The 18727-nt window shown below is 37.8% G+C and overlaps 2 protein-coding genes across 2 annotated transcripts in view; both read right to left on the bottom strand.

Moving 5' to 3' along the window:
• The window catches only part of LOC136259160 (uncharacterized), a 66408-nt gene that overhangs the window by 5800 nt on the left and 41881 nt on the right, over window positions 1-18727 (bottom strand). The gene's annotated exons all lie outside the window — the stretch shown is intronic.
• Window positions 4585-17945, bottom strand: LOC136258609 (cation-independent mannose-6-phosphate receptor-like). The gene is made up of 7 exons (XM_066051951.1): window positions 17693-17945; window positions 13132-13225; window positions 11036-11157; window positions 9915-10011; window positions 8888-9018; window positions 6069-6195; window positions 4585-4763 (listed from the first exon to the last, which is right to left on the bottom strand). The coding sequence occupies exons 1-7, from the start codon at window positions 17866-17868 to the stop codon at window positions 4689-4691; spliced, it is 822 nt and encodes a 273-aa protein (XP_065908023.1). The 5' UTR covers window positions 17869-17945; the 3' UTR covers window positions 4585-4688.

The following is an 18727-nucleotide window of genomic DNA, read 5'->3' as shown; positions in this document are numbered from 1 at the left end:
AGAGGACAGGATAACATCATAGATACTATCCATGATAACAAATAGTACGCAAAGAAAGTCGCTCGTATAGTCGTTATTTACAATCGAATTGTAGTCACGTGATTTATCTCGAGAGTGTAGACTAAATATATATAATTCGGGATAGTTCGATTCGAACGTAATTCGAAATTAAATTTTTATAACAGAAAATGGCAGTCAAACCGAGTGATTTTTCAGTACTATAGAGCCTTTGCTACTTTGCATGCATGCCAATGATTTTTTTTTTTTACGTTTTTTAAAGTTTGTAATTGACCTAGCTTAATTGGAGACTATCGAGTGTAGCTATGTCAGTAGCTACGTACACTTGGCCATGGTGATAAAATGAAAACATGCCACACTTTGATACTGATGGACTATACTAGCTAAGTCTTAACATTTAGGCAGTGGATACTGAACCAAAAGTCAGTTCAATAATGTATACCAGCTTGAACCGACAGTAAAACACTAAATGGAATGATACCTCTTGTAAGAACAGATGACTGTGCATGCAGGAAGGCTGTTATGAGAGTGTATGCCAATATTATCGCTCCTAGATATTTGGTCGATTAGGTAGCTACAGTCAGTTTGTCAAGACTGAAACATGGCACTGCAAAAAAACTTTTAAACACCCAATGGCATATTAAGCACACATGTAAAATAGGTCAAATTTGCAACATATGTGTTTGCGGAAATATGTAGAATAGGTCAAATTTGTGAATACACAAAACATGATCACATATGATGGAAATGGTATTTCAACACATTTCCTCCAGTAGCACATACATGTTTGCCACTTCACTACGTATGTGAACAGTACACAAATGTATAGCAAAAAAGATGACTATATAATTATGTGCTTCACTTTTGATAGGGTAGCACATATATAAAAGGAAAATTCACATTCAGTTTTGCTGTGTTGCAGTGCCAATTTCTAGGATAAGCACTTAGTTATGCACCAATCAATGTGTTGCCTCACCACCCCCTTCTCTTGGGCGTAAGTGGGGCTTTACAGGGGGAATTGACACAAAACTGCTGCCCCACTATGGACGATCATTCATTAAACACCCAAGTATTTTTTTGTTGCAACTTTCTATGCTATGTCAAATCCCGAGTAAATCCCCATGTTGCAACTGAGGCCAACAGGTTTGCCCTATTATGGGACATTTGACATTCGCCTGTGTCAAATCCCCACTATAGCCTCATATATTATGCCTGAGGGAGGGGGTGGGGCAATACATTGATAGGTGCATTATATATTCTTGTGTTGACTCACTTGCTTATTTATTCAAAAAGAACGAACATAACCATCAACGGTGATTTAAAACTCTTACAGAATGTTCAAAGACAATTATAAGAAACATTTAAAACTTATAATTAGGAGCATAATGGGAACACTTTACAGCATAATAGGTTTAAAAATTGGGAAAGCATTTTTGAGCATATATTAGCTACATATAGTGGTGTGGTTGATTCCAGTATAATTTTATATCCAATGCAGTATATATAATATGCATATTACAACCATTCAGATTCATGAATTGGAATAGTGGACTGGAATGGTGAATTTCCTACTGGCCACTTCTCTATGAAGATCGCCTACCTCGCACTAAGGCACTTTTTGGCTTGGTTCTACCTAACCAATACTGCCAGGGCACCATGAAGTTATTGTAAGGCTGGCTTTAGGGTGATTATTGGGAAGAAAAGCTAAAAGCTTCATGGCTTTAATACACAGTACTATCGTACATACTAGTTAAAGCACTGCCACAAGTGCAATATGGAAAAAATAGCACGAGGGCATGGGTGAGAGACTACTACAGCATAAGGCAAAGCCAAGTGCTGTATTTGGCCAAGACCACACCATTGATCATGAGCGACTCTTTTCATATTGCACAAACATGCTTTAACTGTGCTTTCTGGTCGTCTTTGTTTGGAGTACACATTTTGTAGGTTGGAACCGCATCAGTTTTCAGCCATCAGATAATTGGTAAGTATCTATATAGCACAAGAGTTTGGGCATAAAACAAAAAGATAGCATCGTTTTAGCTACTTCTAGCAATTTGAAATGTTACGTACGTGATCAACAGCGCTGTATTTTTTGTATGCAGTGCTGTATTTTCCTATCAGTGCTGTATGGAAATAATAGCACTCATATTTTTATGATCTTCACCCACGCAAGTACTTAATGTATGATATGTGACTGGATCTGGGAACTTATTACCCATAACAGTAGATGTGATTTTTCACCAAGAACAGAAGGCTACATGAATAAACTCAAATTTCACAATCAAAATCAAGCACAGTATAGCAAACCATATGAGCAGTCTGGGGCCCAGAACTGCAATGCTTCCAAAAGTTGCTACGAAATTGTATTTTTTTATTTATTTATAGGAATTTTCTACTATAACGGCTAAAGCTACGGGCTTGATTTTAGGGCTAAAACAAATATTCTAAATGAAAGAGAACTATTCTATATTTGGTGTAATACTGAAATACAGTGTATATGTGTTATTTTTTATTTGGATTGAATTATAAAAATTTGATATCTTAAAACCTCAGTAGATGGCTTTTGAAATGAAGTAGAAGTGTCTGATGATGTAGCTACTAACTATAGAGCTGTACAGATAAGTTGTAGTGATATCTGATTAATCACCTGATACTGATTAAATTATTGCATATTCTGTAAAGTGTAAATCAAATAGAATTACAGGTGTAGTCGTGGCAACTGCATGATGTATATTCTAATGATTTGTAGCATTGAGAAAACAGAAGTGATGTAATTTTGCTATATTGCACAACTACCTATGGTGGTGTGGCCTCTATTACACAACCCAGACAATTAGGCACCACAAATATTTTAATACATGCTCCCTTGTCTGGATTACTTTACTCATGCTTTGATTAGTTACCAAGATGGCTGTTATTATTATCAAATTGTTTAAAGGGATATACAAAAGGTATATGCCTATACACAGATGATCAGTTTAGTTTTCCTGTGGTACAGTTTTTTTGTTCTTAAAGTGTAAAAGCTATACTGTTCTGGGTAGGAATATTTTAACACCAATAGCCAGGGCCGCCCACAGGGGGGGGCAACTGGGGCATTTTGCCCCGGGCCCCAGCCTGAAAGGGGCCCCAGCCTGAAAGGGGCCCCAGGAGGCCCCATGAAGGGCCCCCTGAATACCTGTTTAAAAGATCGATATACTCTAATAGAGCAGTCAGATCTAAATACTCTAAAGAGCAGTCACAGTATTCTTCAGAGGAGCAGTGTAGCAAGCTCATAGATAAGGAGATATGTAGTTATTGTCATTGCCAGCAGGTTGTGACCTTTTTTTTTTTTTTTTTTTTTTTTTTTGGTCTTCATCTTACAACTTGGGTCAAGGGCCCCACTTTAACTCTTTGCCCTGGGCCCCTTAATTTCTCTGGGCGGCCCTGCCAATAGCAGTACTTTATAATACATGCGCAGACGTACGGCTTCTCGTAACTTAGCGTTTTATGCCATAGTATAGAGAGGCTTTCCATTTGTTTGTAGTGAGCAAAAAGGCTTTTCATAGCTGGTACTCACATTTGCCATGCAAACTAATCGGTTCACCAGCAGAGCATTTGTCCCCTATTAATATGGAAGGCATATCGGCAACCGACCTGATCACCCTCGCAATCACTGATCCGATTTATCGGTACATCTCTAGCCCAGCGTTGCAGTTGTAGAGACTGACAAAGATTCCTCCCGCCATCTTTACTGTAACTTGTTAGGCAGAACTTTTTTTATGAATAGAATAGTCAATCTATGGAACTCCTTATCTGACTTTATCATTTCAGCACCAACAGTTGCAACCTTCAAGCAGCGTTTGGATAATTTTTGGAAGCAATCTAGATATGGGCACCTTCAAAGGCCTGCGGCCTAGCCTGGCAAGTTAACTTGCCTGGGCATCTACAAGCCCATTAAATAATAATAATAATAACTTTGAAGTTTCGAATTACAATAATCATTTCGAACAAATTCGAATCGAATATGATTCGAATATTCGGTATATTCGTTTTAGCCCTAATTTTTTCCACAGTTCACATTGCTTCAGCCAGACAGGTGCCTTTTGTCATGCCGCAGTATATTCGTACAGTGCTTGCTTCATGGACTTACCTGTGTCCTCCCTTCCATCACACATATTTTAGTCGACAGCGTAAGGTGTTGATTTGCAGTAGCACTGCATGATGGCTTCCCTATGTTTGACAGGAATCATTCGAGTTTTCCGTTGTGACTGGATTGATTGCAGAGGTACTTCTCCTAGTGCTCTTTGTTTGTAATGCTGTGTAACAGGCTGAACACCTGACAATGAAGTGTAATTCCAATGTAAGTAATTGAATAGACCCTAAATCATGGTCACATATGTACCCATATAGTACATGGTACAAAACCTAATAGGAAAGCAGAGAAGGGAAACTATTTTATATAAGTGTTATAGGTTTATGCTGCCTACATAGAGTATACATTATATATATATATAATGTTCTATGTAACAAGTTGTATGCAAGTAAGCATCACAAATACTGCAGCTCATACAAGACAGAACAAAGTGGAATGTAATCAATGCATCATGTATACAAGTGAAAAAAACAATCAGTGCGTGCTTACAGAAATGAGACAACAAGTTTATGTACTAGTGAATGCATACAGTAGCTCATATGTTAGAGTAGCCTCCTTTTCTACCTTGATACAAGTTGATACACGGTGACAGTGTGAACATTACTCCATCCTGTAACACACATGAATATATTATGATGAAATCGTACACTACACTATACAGACACACAACACTCAGCATTTGACGTACAGGCACAAAACAAAACAAACAAAAAAATGCAAGCCCACCATGTACACCTACCCAGTAGAACACTGGGCTGCACTACTCGGGTGATACAAGTCACAATAGGCAAGTATGTGTGGAACTGTAATATAAGTTCATGATATCCATGCCCTTAAAGATAGACTTAGAAAGCGGGCAATGGAAGCAGTGGAAATGGAAAATAGAAAAAGAAATGGCCACCTCTTAATAAAGACACCTTGTTAAAAGACCACCTTTTTGCTAAGACCACATTATAATGGTGAACCAGTCAAGTTAGGTGACTGAGGTCCCAAACCTATAGCTAAAGGCATACTTCATGATCTCATTTATAAGACGACCTCATTATAGTGGTCAGATCCGTACTCCCTTACAGTATTTACGCGTTGAGCCAAAACATTTAATAACTCATGGATGATGCAATTACACACAATCTTGAAATTTGGTTAATTTGTAGCACTGCTGACCTGCTAATAATATTTCAAAATTTTTTCGTTCAAATTTCTGACACAATATTTACAATTAATCAAAAATTTCACCATACATTCCCTATGGGGAAGACACAAAAGTACGACATCCACTACTGTCCTTTTCCGAACTTGCAATGGAGCCAAACCACATGTCTGTTGTTGACACTTTTACGGTCAGCATTAATCATCTGGTTGGCTGAAACGTTAATTTTCTTGAGAAAAATCCATTTTTTGTTTTTCAACTTGTACATACCATAGTATGTACCTAGGCTTCAGGAAATTTACAGTATGCTTATGACTTCCCAATAATACCAACGTCACTGGTAATATTTGGTACTGTGGTCTCTATTCAAACCACAAATATTATAATCCCGCCAAGATTAGTCTGCATTTAAAGATGGTCGGTTGTTTCCATCTCATGGTTGCTTTTATACCTCACCACTATCTATGATTGTTTGATCAGTAAGTATTGTAACAATAAATGGTAGCCACGTGCACATTCCTTACAGTGTAGCACTTAACGCTGAGAAAGAAAACTACTGTTTACCACCTTGTTTACTACACTACAGAGAGTATAAAGTGACTTGATCATTGCACAGTGTCTTGAGACAATTATATCAGCATATTGTATTGGTTTTAGTTATAATATCAGGACCCAACAAATCAATACCAACAGAAATCTCCAGATTGGCCACCAAGACGATACTTTGGTACACCCTTACAGCACACGTAATAATACATATTTTACCTTAATTAAAAATGGGAAATCTTTCCAGAATTCTTTGTGTATGATAAGATCAGTTCCAGTCTTCTGATGTTTCACCCTCAAGAACACTGCTCCAACCACAAAGTAAGTGATAAAGGCAACAAGTGCTCTGTGGCATAACAATAACACATACGTAAAAATGTTAAGAAATACACTCCTACTATATACGCAGTACATGTCATACAGAACATTTATTACATCAATAGGATATAATACAAACCATACAGTTATTCAAGACACGGAGCATTTGCAACATTTGTGAGACATGGAGAAAATTAAAATGTTATGTACTAGACCAACGTAACATAATGTCCTGCCATACGTGAAGTTGATTGGACTTGATGGGGGTTCAAGTGTGTTTGTAGTACAGTGGACCCTCGCAAATCTGACCCTCTCTAATCCGGATCCTCGGATAATCCGAACGGGCCATTAAGCTAGCAAAAAAAAAAAAAAAAAAAAAATCTAATTAACGCCCATCAATAAACGCGTTTTTAGCGAGTATTGAGGATATGGCTGAAGAAAAGCAAAAACGTGTGACCTTGTCAATTGAACAAAAGTTTACTATATTGAAAAAGATTACCGGAGGAGCAAGTTTAAGCAACATTGCTAAAGAATATGGCATTAAATTGGCAAATCAACTGTAAGTGACATTAAAAAGAATGAAGATAAGCTAAAGTGAAGAAGTGACTAGACTTATGGACAAGTGTTTCACTTGGTATGAATGTCAAGATGAGTGCACTACCCCATCACTTTCAGTAATGCTAAGCAACTTGACACTTAATTAATTCCAAAAACGTATACACTGTACTGTAAAACTTGATGTATGTGAAGACCTCTTATATACTTATTTAGTCAATAAAAATTTAAAACAGTGTTAATTGATGATTCACAAATCCGAACATTTCAGTAATCTGAATAGCCTTTGGTCCCAGGGGAGGTCAGATTTGTGAGGGTCCACTGTACCTGTTTGTGTACCATCACCCATACAAATTTTTAACCCTGTACAAAGTTTTAACCCCATACATCACATGATTTCTGATTTATGACCACAAATATTTTAAATATGTGCAAAACCTAACACAATCGCAGGGGCGGATCCAGGAGCTGGCTAGGGGAGGGGCACAAACAGGGTAAGTTGTAGGTGGTTGCATGCATGGGGAGAACCATATTTTCTATAGTTCAGTGCTGCAAAAAAGCAGCAAATAATCACCTCTTAGTGGTGTCTCACTGTTGATATTTGCCATTTTGGCCTTTTCAGATGGTTGTGAAGTCTTAAAACTGTTTAAAAGGCTCTGAATGTCTTAAATAACAGCAACACGATAATTATTTTTAGAGGCGCTTAGTACGCACGAAGGTGCTGGATGACTATTTTACAGTTAGTTTGACTTCCGTTTCGCTTTGGTCTCAGGTGAATTTGTAATAAATGCTAGTAAAATGTGCATATTTTTGTAAGTTTTAAACTGATCTTGGTTGGCCTGACATAAAACTTACTAGCTGTTTTAATCAGAAGCATGGCTGGTTCCTCCACAAGGAGGAGGGGGGGGGGGGGGGGCATTTGCCCCAAATGCCCCATCCTGGATCCGCCATTGAATCGTGCAAGCCTAAATTTACAGTATAAAACAATGGGTGAAATATTTGCACATTATTGCATAATTTTTTTGAACGCCTCTTTCTTAGTGAAGGAAGGGACTAACAATAAAAACCTGGATATCATCTTATTCGCCTACTCAAGAAGAGTTGGAATTCTTTGTTTTGTTACAGTAGACCCAAGGATACACAAGCTATGAGCGTTTGTTTATGTCACGTCGAAGCAATGGTATGAAATTGATTTTTCTTCACAAATTTCACCTTTGTATGCAGTGAATAAAGGTGATAAAAGGACAAACGTACCCAGTAATCGATTCCCCTATTCATGGTGAACACAATGGCAAAAATTTCAGCTTTGTACGTCAATCTGTTTTAGGAAGTGCTTGTAATTTATTTTCCCTACACTTGCTGTACAAATAGATTTTTCTGTTGTTGCTACTTTCTAGGGCTGTAACTCCGAAATTTATTGGCATATGAGGCTGAAACTTTGCCAGAGGGTGCACGTGACTATGAAGATTATAAAGATGTAATAAACATGAATTTGAAATATGCACGATTATGTAGGGTTTTCGCTTACATATTTCATACAGTAGGTTACAAAATCGACTATAACTTTGTACTGTGTTATTATTTTACAACAAACTTTTTCACCAATAAAGACTGCTGATTGATGAATAAATTATGGGATATCAGCCTAATTAAGGTTGAAAGGTACTTAGTTGAAAACTTTAATCATTAATATTTTCAAAAATGCTATTTAAAATTCTTAGTGAAATAATCATTGGGTCATGATAAAAATTTTGTGGTGGGACCACATGGATTCAAGAGATATTAAATATGCTGTGGTATATATTGAAATTTTGTACTCTATTATTACTATATGGGAGTGTACACCTCCAGTAACCGCTGAATTTTAGCACTTTTCAAAACGCTACCAAATAGATCAGTATTCGTTCGTTAAGACATCCAAATATCCTGAAACCAAATTTGACATTAGTTGCAGTCCTGCTACATTTTGTACTGTACATGTCCAGTAATGGACCACTATACAATAGTTTTCTCTGTACAACATATACACACTCATTCATGTACTATCTAACGTTAAACTACAGCTATAAACCTACACGGCCACAAGTAAACAGTGCTCATGGCTAACAGGGTATAAATTTATGAGATGTAGTACAGTGACTGGGTACACACCATACAATACTTACAAGACCATGAGCACAATCCCCACTACTCCTGGATCACTGCCATCATCATCATCATCACTGGATCCACCACCTGCTTTACCACACACGCCAGATTTGTGAGGACATGCACACTTTGATGTAAACTTGAAGTACTAAAATGGATAATAACATGCAATTTAATATCATCAGTAAAACATCACCCAATAAATAAGTCACACATTTTAATTTAATAACTACAGAAAGCGGTTCCAGAAATGAGCTACTGTACAAGTACATACAGTGTACAGTGTATATATACAATTTTAGCTCCAAACATCAATGTGGTGACTATTCCAAATCAGACACCACTTGATGCTTGAAAATAATGTTTAAGTCCTTATTTTTGAAAATGATTGTGGCACCACATCAGTATGGCTACTATTGAAGGTGTGGCGTTTAACCAAGGCAAAGTCTGAAATGTGTAGTATACATTGGTACACAACTAATGTGTCCTACATCGTGTGTGAATACTGAGAAATGACGTACTGTATTGTTCCTTAGTATGTTGCAGCATCATCAAAGGCATGATGCATACCGTATAGTTGTGTACATATTCATGTGAGCTGGTAGTGTGTGTGTGTGTACGTGCCTGCAATACAAGTTGTATACACATATGTACCACAAGTAGAAGACCACCATATTTTATCCGTATTACAGCCAGGCTTTAAAGCAAGGTCTGGTACAATATCTTGGTTCGTAGAACAGGGTTTAGTACAGCTAAGTAAATCTCTTGATTTGTCAAAGGGATGTCAACACCAGCTGCTACAAGGAGAATCATTCTTTTCAGTTGGTTTACAATAAAAGCTGGCAAATGTGGTACTCATGGCTAACAGGCTATACAGTAAGCACACTTCACCCTTCTACTGTGGTTGAGAGAATTAGACTTGGAACAACACAATCAGCTTTAAACATCACTGTTTAATTAGGGATGGTGTTATATCATCTGACTCGATCACTTGTACACTTGCATTAATACACTGGTCAGTGATATCCATCAATTATTGCTTACATAGTGGTAGTATCCTGGGTTCTCTTCACGATCATATACAAACTCATGTTGGTTAACTCCTTTGCTCTCATCACAGATTAGTTGTATATCCATCCTCCTATTAATGCACACCATACAATTCATTAAAAGAGTTAATGATTTCATGTAGTGTGTGTGTGCGTGTGTGCATGCGATAATGTAGTAGGACTTCCCAAAGAACAGGAGATTTTATAAGAGGAAGTTTTAGACATCACAACTCTGAAGGTCAAATTAAACTACGTTATAACAATTTTTACAAGCTGAGCACAGAGCATACACATGTACAGCAATATAATCAAACCGTGCACATGTACAAACATAAGTGACCTAATTTTAGAGGCCCGTCGATATACGCACATTTATCAAAATTCGTTTTATTGGTTCTTTGTTGTCTACAGGGACAGAGGAATGGACTGGCTAAGTTTCAGCTTCATAAAGTGAGCAGTGTGGGAAATACAGCAGTAGACACCCGGACGAGCAAATAAATCAATATGTACAGACGGCATCGAGAAAATAATCTATAGGTGCTTACATAAACCATCATAACTTAATGATACAATGGCATACAGAGTTGAATCTTTGCTCATTGTATTTGCCATGAATTTGTGAATCCACCAAGGTATAGCGTTTGCAAAGGGTATTCTTCTGTGATCTGGAAGGAAGGCAAATACATTGAAGAAAAATTGTTATAAATTCTTTTGTCACTGCAACGTAAAAAAACGTCCGTAACTCAGAAACCCACCTGTGTATAAAGATTAAACAAGGCTTTTTGAACTCCCTATGAATAGGGGAACATGATGATTCCCAGGATGTATCCACAGACATTCACAACTTTATTCACCCAGGCTTTTTAAGACCACACCATTTTTCACAGCTTGGCTGTTTTTGTGTGGATGTCAATCAGCAAGGCAATAAAAATTAGCATTTTTTTTTTTCTGAAGCTTGCATTCTTTACCCATTGTTTTTGAATGCGTTTTATTACAAAAGTAGTATATTGTTTGTAGATCAACGGTTTTCTAAAGTTAGGCCACATATATACGTACGTACGTACGTACGTACATATGTACTCATCCCTGTAAACAACACTACACATTATACATTACCTGTTATCATCTCCACCAGAAAATTGCAGTGATACACTACCACTACCATCAACATTGAAACCAGCAGTACCATAATTAGCCATTGACCACTCACTACTATCACTATGACGTGATTGACAACCCTGTTGAGTATGAAACAAACAGATCATTAAAAATGTGCATATAGACACAACTACACAATTACATACAATGCAATGAACCCGCACTAATAAATTACTAATCATTTGGTAGCACATACAGTTTGGGTCGGGTGATATTGAAAAAAAGTACATCATGATAAATTATGGAAATATTTATCACAATAATTGATATCATCGTGAAATTATTATATACAGATTAGGAAAACTACATGTACTATACATACTGTGTATGTACAAGTTTTGCTATGGCTTTCATTGCCATATCCATCCAATAAACAACCCCTAAGCTATAAGCACTGCATATAAAATTTAATTTGTTATAATGTAAGAGACAATTATTGGTACTGTATTTTGTAAGCAATATATCATTGATATGCGTATCATGAACTTGATATATCATGAACTTGATATATCATGAACTTGATATATCATGATGTGTAAAAATAACTTCAATATAGTTATCATGTCCTGCTTTTATCGCAATAGCAACAATGTATCATTATATTGCCCAACCCTACATACAGTACACAAATACATGCATACATACGTACATACATACATACATACATACATACATACATACATACATACATACATACATACATACATACATACATACATACATACATACATACCTACGTACGTATGTACTTACATACATACGTGCATACATACCAGAATGTACTGTATAATACACAGTACATATACCCAGCAATGTTTATTGGTTAGGCACGAAGAAAGCATGGGGTCAAGAGGCTAGCACAGCTATCAAATTCACTTTGTAACAACAAGGTAAGGTAAGATTAGTTTGGCTGGTTATTGTGATGCTATTTATGTGATTAACTGTGTCCATAGACATAATTCATAACCTGGTATATTTTTCCTACTTTTTATAATGAGCAACACTTTTACAGAATGTTTTTTTTAAATTCTTGTCAGGACATTGTAGGAGGTGTGTTTATGATAGCATGATGCACCTGATCATCAGGCTTTCCTTTGTGTTTCAGCAGCATTGCTGATTTGCCCAGTAAGAGCATACAATAGTACCCCATTCTGGTAAGTTATTCCACCAAGTTGCAGCAACTGATTGTCCAAATCAGTACAAGGTAACAGGAAGTATCAGCATGATATCACGTTGGCACACAAACAAGGAAGCAATATAAACCTCATACTATTGTTTAAATATTTTATAGAGATTTCCTAGCCTCACCTAAATACCACCTTAGAATTTAATTTACAAGAAGTTAGGTCCACTACTGCAGCTAGTGAGTATTGAATTGAAAGAAAAGTATTTTTCTAAACAAAAGTTGAAATACCATGGTTAACAGCCACTTCACAGCCTAGAATTATTGTCATAAGGGCCACCCTCAGATAAGAGCCGCGGCTTGTATCTGAATATACTGAAAGTGTTGATGAGAAGCAAAAACCGGGCCAAGGATTGTTTTAAGCCAGGAAAATTGCATTTTGAGAGAGAAGTTAAAATGAGTGATACGTTTTGAAGGATGATTAAAAAGGTATTTAAGTCACTTGTAAACGCTGCAGGCTGCTCCCACACAAGCCCATAGTAGCCGCCTTTGCATAGTAGCCTTAGGGTTTTCCTTTAAGTTATAGTAGCCACAGCTATTACTGGTCAAATACGGTATGCCATTTGTTTACTTTTCCCCACAAATCTAAAGGTGATCTGTTCACGTTTTAGAGGATAAAAACTGCATAACTTTGTTCTCTGTGTCTGTGACCTATTATTTATAAGTACATACTGTGCTGACAACATCCACTCTGAAATTGTTTTTTGTTTTTGTACAGTAGGTTTGCTTTGTCATTACAAGTATGTGCACACACACATACACCACACAAACATGCCACAAACATACACACACACACACACACACACACACACACACAAACATACACACACATGCATGCACCACACGTGGTGCGTACACTAAAAGTACTCACAGCTGATGACTGGGTTACAGCACATGATCCTCCGACTGCTATAGGGAAGCAAAGGTTAACGTTGTAGTCGTAATTGCCTACATTAGTGGTGAGTCTGTGTGAATGAGAGCATAGAGAACCATATAACAACTAGATGTAACAGTGAAACCTATTACTGTATAAAACCTGTATGCAGAGTATAAAGGAAGAACCTTTGTACAACTTGAGTTGATGTTGCATTAACTGTCTCAAACTAAAGCTTACCTATGCAGAAGTTTAATACAGGTTGTATAATTTTATGGCCATTATCACCTAAAGGCTGTTTTTAGCGAACAAAGTTTGCTCACATGGGTGTGGAAAGACAAATAAATATACAAATAAATATACGTACATACATGCATACACACACTTTTTGGAAAACCATTTCAGTAAACCAGACACGTGCCCAAAGCCAGCCTTCAGCTGACTGTGGGTGCACACCTGGTTTAAAAACAGACGTCATTACCTTCAGATAGAGGTACATGCATCATTTGATTGAAGTTGGGCTGAAACAAACACAGCAAATACTCACACAGTACTCATTAAGGATTTTGGTACTTGGATAGTAAAATTGGTATTTGAGTACTCATCAAGATCACATGACTCAGCTCATGTGATGTGTTTGTCATAAAGAAGTGACGCCGTGAAGGCTGCGGAGATTAAAGTTGAGGAATTTATTATGCTTTGTTTGTCAGGAACACTTGCATGTGGTAGTGTGTACAATGGAACGTCTCTTATCCGGGCAGTCTGGTACATAGTACTGTCTGTATCTCAGAAATATCCGTAACTAAGAAATACATGACTGACTTAAATGCATTGTTATTAGTGCTGTAAAGTCTAATGGGCAGAGGAGGAAGTTACTACAGTAGTATTCATGGTCCCTCTCCTGCTGGGCTGTAAAAAAAAAGTATTATCACCTAGCAACCAGGTGGTAATTATTAGTAGTAGGGACATGACTAAAAAGCAGAACGGACTGGGAAAATGGACTCATACGAAGAATGTGCTTTTAATTCAGCACAAAAAGAATGAAGTTCAAGAGCTGTTTTAAGTGCAGTGCTTAATATCGGCTTAAGCAAGCTTTGAGATGATGCTCAGAGATTTGTTTACTGTCACTACAGTGTCCGATATTGTTTTGGAGTGGGTAACTGTGATAAATAGATGTTTGGTGTATCCGCATCAAACAGATGATGTTTGGTGTATCCGATGTCTGTTTGCATCCGCATTTTAGCCGTGTCCTATTAGTAGAATAAACAAGTCACTTAACAAATAAATGTACACTAAACAGCACCCTTTAGGCTCCCTCCTTGTGCTTTCATCCAACCCAAATCATTATTGTCAACAGACTACAAGCCACATGATTACTTTGGGCTGTCTGGATAATGAAGGTATACCCAGATGTCCGGATTAGGGAAATTCTACTGTACAGTCTGTGTATCATTGTTGTTACATGAATAAGTTTTAAACTGCTGAAAGTCTGGTATAAAACATATCACATGAGTATCAAAGAGCTAGTAGTATTTTTGAGTAGTTGATCAAGGGAGTACTCAAATAGTAAAAATCCATGGTCATTTCAGTCCTAGACTGAATGGATAGAAAGTTCTTGCACCTCCTAGATTGGATGTCGCTGGGAGTAATTTTTTTTTTGCATTCAGTAGGTTTTTTTGACATGGTTGTTAAATTTGACAATCTGCATTCATAGGCTTTTAAGTAGCCTTCAGGCAGATTTGTATGGTGACTAAAGAACAAATATTGCAGTATAACTAAAAGTGTTGTTACAACATCAACCTGGATGAACCAGTTGATTCCAACCCCCACTCCAAATAAATTCTCTGTCACTCTTGTGTTATTTTTGCAACTTGAAAAGGAAGGTACAAGCTAAAGCATGCCTTTATGCAGGTCTTTATGACTGTGCCAGGCAAATAATGGCTTGAAAAGTTGCCAATCTTATAATGGAATAATGGAAATGGACCCCCCACCTGCACGCAGATAGAGGTTTTCAGAAGAATTTGAACATGTATATTTACGGAAATCCATTACGTTTGAACTTAGTAGCCATGTCATGTAGCAGCCACAATGTTATGGAACCTAGATCACTATGGACGTATAAAACATGGGACACTCTATTAGCATCTCGAAAACCACTAGTGCGAATCAGCTACTGAATGAATATGTTGTTATAATCACTATATACCCATATAGTCTGTGGAACATTGTTGCTAATGCTGCTGAACTATGGCTGGTGAGGCAAATTTTGCATTTGGCCAAAAACTTCTTGGCGACTAAAGCATATTTAGTCACTGACTTTTCTTCAACATATAGCACCGGATAATCTTTGCCTACCATACCATTCTTCACTAGTACTATTTCTTTAAAATATCTCTAACAACCATTGCTAAAGTCAAGTTACAAAAATTCATACGTCCAGAAGTCTGAAATGCATCTATTATTTTCACATAATTCCAGATATTTCTTGTAGATTATTGCAACTATTACAAGAAGTAAGGTCAGACATAGTGGCATCCCATAAAGGTGTTTTTGGATTCTTCTGAAAACCTCTAAAGTGAAATCTGTGTATTAAGGACACCTTGGGACTGACCAAGTGTCCTGATTGTTAAAGTGTCCTGATTTTCTAGGTCAGTTACATGCTAAGGGATAATTTGGGACCATTACCAAGTGTCCAGATTGTACAGGTGTCCTCATTTTCAAGTGTCCTGATTAACAGGTTCCACTGTATGTGCCTGAGTCCAGGATGGGAAACAGAGAATTTATTTGGAGTCAGGGGCGGATCCAGTGGGAGGGGTCTTTGGGGTCTTGAGATCCTCCCTCAGGTTGAACCTCAAACAGGAAATCTAAGACAGAAAAGCTCAGCAAAAGGCGGAAGACATGCACTTACTGTAAGTGGAAGAAGTGGCAACTGCAAGGAAGCAAATGGTGTTTGTAGTCACTGATATTGTTGTATAGGTACGTCTTATCTTCTACAATAATGTAGTGTTTTACTGTCAGTACTTTTCATGCACCTGATTCCGCCCCAACATTTGGTCTACCGTAAGCGTAGAAATTTTCGTGTTACAAGTATAAATTTTTGTGGTTTGCAGCTGATCCACGAAAATTAATCCACATAAAGCTGATACATGAAAATTAATCCATTTTGAAACTCACGTCTCAGCTCGAGCAGACCTATTAACCATTGTCACCAATGTACTTTTGTTATACTATTAATGTGCATAATATATTAATTCTAATTAATGTGCTACATACGACCTGACAACGACATGTGCATCTGTTCACCATGTGAATAGATACTGATGGCCTTGTTCAAGTATCCATAGATTATAGTATCTAAGACCCAGGCAAGATTCTCAACCCCACAAAAATGGTTTGCTTAGTCCCAGATAAGCACACCAGCGTAAATGGATTAGCTAGCAAAAGCTGTTAAACTGTAAACCTTAAAGCACAAATTTTGCTCCCTGCGGCTCCTTGAGAAAAAACAAAACTGGGTTGTCGAGATTAAAGCACAAAAATTATACCCACGAAATGTAATACACTTGCAAACCTGTCTTTTTGGCAATCCATGAAAATTTTACCCACGAAAATTTTACCCGCGAAATGTAATACAGGCAGGTGATATCACTCAGCTGTTCTCGAGACCAGAGGTGATTCTAAGGGTGGGTCATGCACCCACCCCCTGCTGGAAAATAAGAGTTGCAGTATAGATTGGCACTGTTACTTTTTAGCTTAAATTTTAGGCTATTTTTAAGCCTTCAAATTCCAAAAAATCCTTCAGTTTTGAGAGTTGTACCCCCCGAATTCTACTTTGCATTACAGCCATGCAGCAATAGTCATGCTATGCCCTGCTTGCCCCCTCCTCCCCCCCCATCTCCGTAGGTCAGGTCTACAATCTCCACTACTTGAGGCCTCACCCAGAAGATACAGAATGAACTGAACTCCAGGCCCCACACTTGGCTGTATGAATTATGCAGTGACACAGGAGGTAGCTACTTCAGTAGTTCTTCTGAAGAACTAGGTCAGGAAGTGTGATGATCAAGTGCTCCATTGTTCGTTTTAGCTACTGTGTGCTAGGAAGTTGTGTATGTAGTAAGCTATAAGTCTACAATAGCATAGTATAGCAATAAGCTGCACAAAGGCAGCATGCGCAGTGTAGGTTCCCAGCTAGTTATAGCTAGATACACACATCATGCTTGTTAGTTTGCATAAGAGCACATTTTATGTATCAATGCTACAACTGTAGGCCGGATGTGCCGAGTTGAAATTTAGGGGGGTTACCCGGCCTCAACCCTGCCCGTGCTGGGAGTTGCCTTATAGGTAGAGAGTAAATAGCATACCTGTAAGTTTTAAGTCGATATCTACTTCCAGGAGCGAATATCGATTCACAAGCCCCAGTGAGCTCTAACACTCACACTGGATAGAGCGTCCATTTGTAATTTCTGACGTCATTTTAGTATAAGGCTGTGTATGACCGAAGCCCATCAATTTCGATCCGTAATTACTAGACTATAAACACGTGTACACTGAAAGAACTCACGTTGGGTTTCCACCAGCATCAGCGAATGGTGACAGATCAATGGTGCCACTCCCATCGCTCATCTCGCACTTACACAACGCGAACTCTCCCACACCGCTACTGCAAGTTACCTGTCCATTGGTAATGCTCGCTAAAAGTAAAAATGTCACAGCAATGATTGGCACAATTGATGGCATCTTTTCATCGTGAGGATCCCTCTCTTTGGATCACCTTGTGACGGCAGTATACCACGTGATATAACGACGCGCGCTGCAGATTTCTGCTGCACAGCTCACTACAGCATGAAATTCCAATGAAAAAAGTACCCGGCGCCTGGCTCTGTCTAAAGCAAACCTATAAAATTCCAGTGAAAATTGGTCAATGAAAATTCCATGAAAACCTGCAGGTTTTCATGGAGCTCTCATTGCAGTTACATTTTCATAGTCTCGAACCCAGACCAGACCATTCATTGGCCATGATAGGGTTGCTAGCCTATCCTGTAGCTACATGTGACCTATTCAATTTCGGATTATTGTAGCTAGCTAGCATTAGATAAAATGTGGATGAGATCTTATTAGTGGATTTTATGACTCATATAGACTTCCATTCTTTTTTCTGTGGCAAGTTAATGGATTATCTTTATTATATGGTTAATGGGTTAGCTCTATTAAAGTACCTCGATCTTTTTATAAAATAACTCATTTCTAGAGATGAATGTTGTTTGGCGTGTTAGGTTCCTGCTGAAAACTTAGGAATCTATTTCAAAGCCCTTGAAAGCCCACTCTTACGATGCCCCAGCTTATAGGGCATGTAAAAATCCCACCATGCAGAGCTCGAGCCAGCAGATCAAAGGAACAACTGTAGGAGTTGAGCTTGTATTACCCATATGAAGGTCAAGTGCTTTCATGCTATGTAGAAAGTTTGCAATTGAGATTGATGTTCCAATAGTGTAGTCAACTCAATTGAGTGTTCATTTCAGGTTTATATACATCTACGCAGGAGAATGAAAGAATTTTAAAAGGTGGTTCCACTTTACATGCAGCTAATTATAAGTGA

The sequence above is a fragment of the Dysidea avara genome, chromosome 6, assembly GCF_963678975.1.
Source record: "Dysidea avara chromosome 6, odDysAvar1.4, whole genome shotgun sequence".
In the NCBI taxonomy this organism is placed as follows: Eukaryota; Metazoa; Porifera; class Demospongiae; order Dictyoceratida; family Dysideidae; genus Dysidea; species Dysidea avara.
The sequence above is the reverse complement of the archived record's forward strand: the minus strand, read 5'-3'. Positions and strand labels throughout refer to the sequence as shown.

Excerpts from the sequence above, each read along its gene's own strand:
- LOC136258609 (XM_066051951.1), bottom strand. The coding sequence starts at position 17,868 with ATGCCATCAATTGTGCCAATCATTGCTGTGACATTTTTACTTTTAGCG. Across the intron at positions 11,158-13,131 it reads CTGTAACCCAGTCATCAGCT|GGTTGTCAATCACGTCATAG; the intron begins GTGAGTACTTTT and ends CATACTCAACAG. Across the intron at positions 6,196-8,887 it reads GGGATTGTGCTCATGGTCTT|AGCACTTGTTGCCTTTATCA; the intron begins GTAAGTATTGTA and ends GTTATGCCACAG.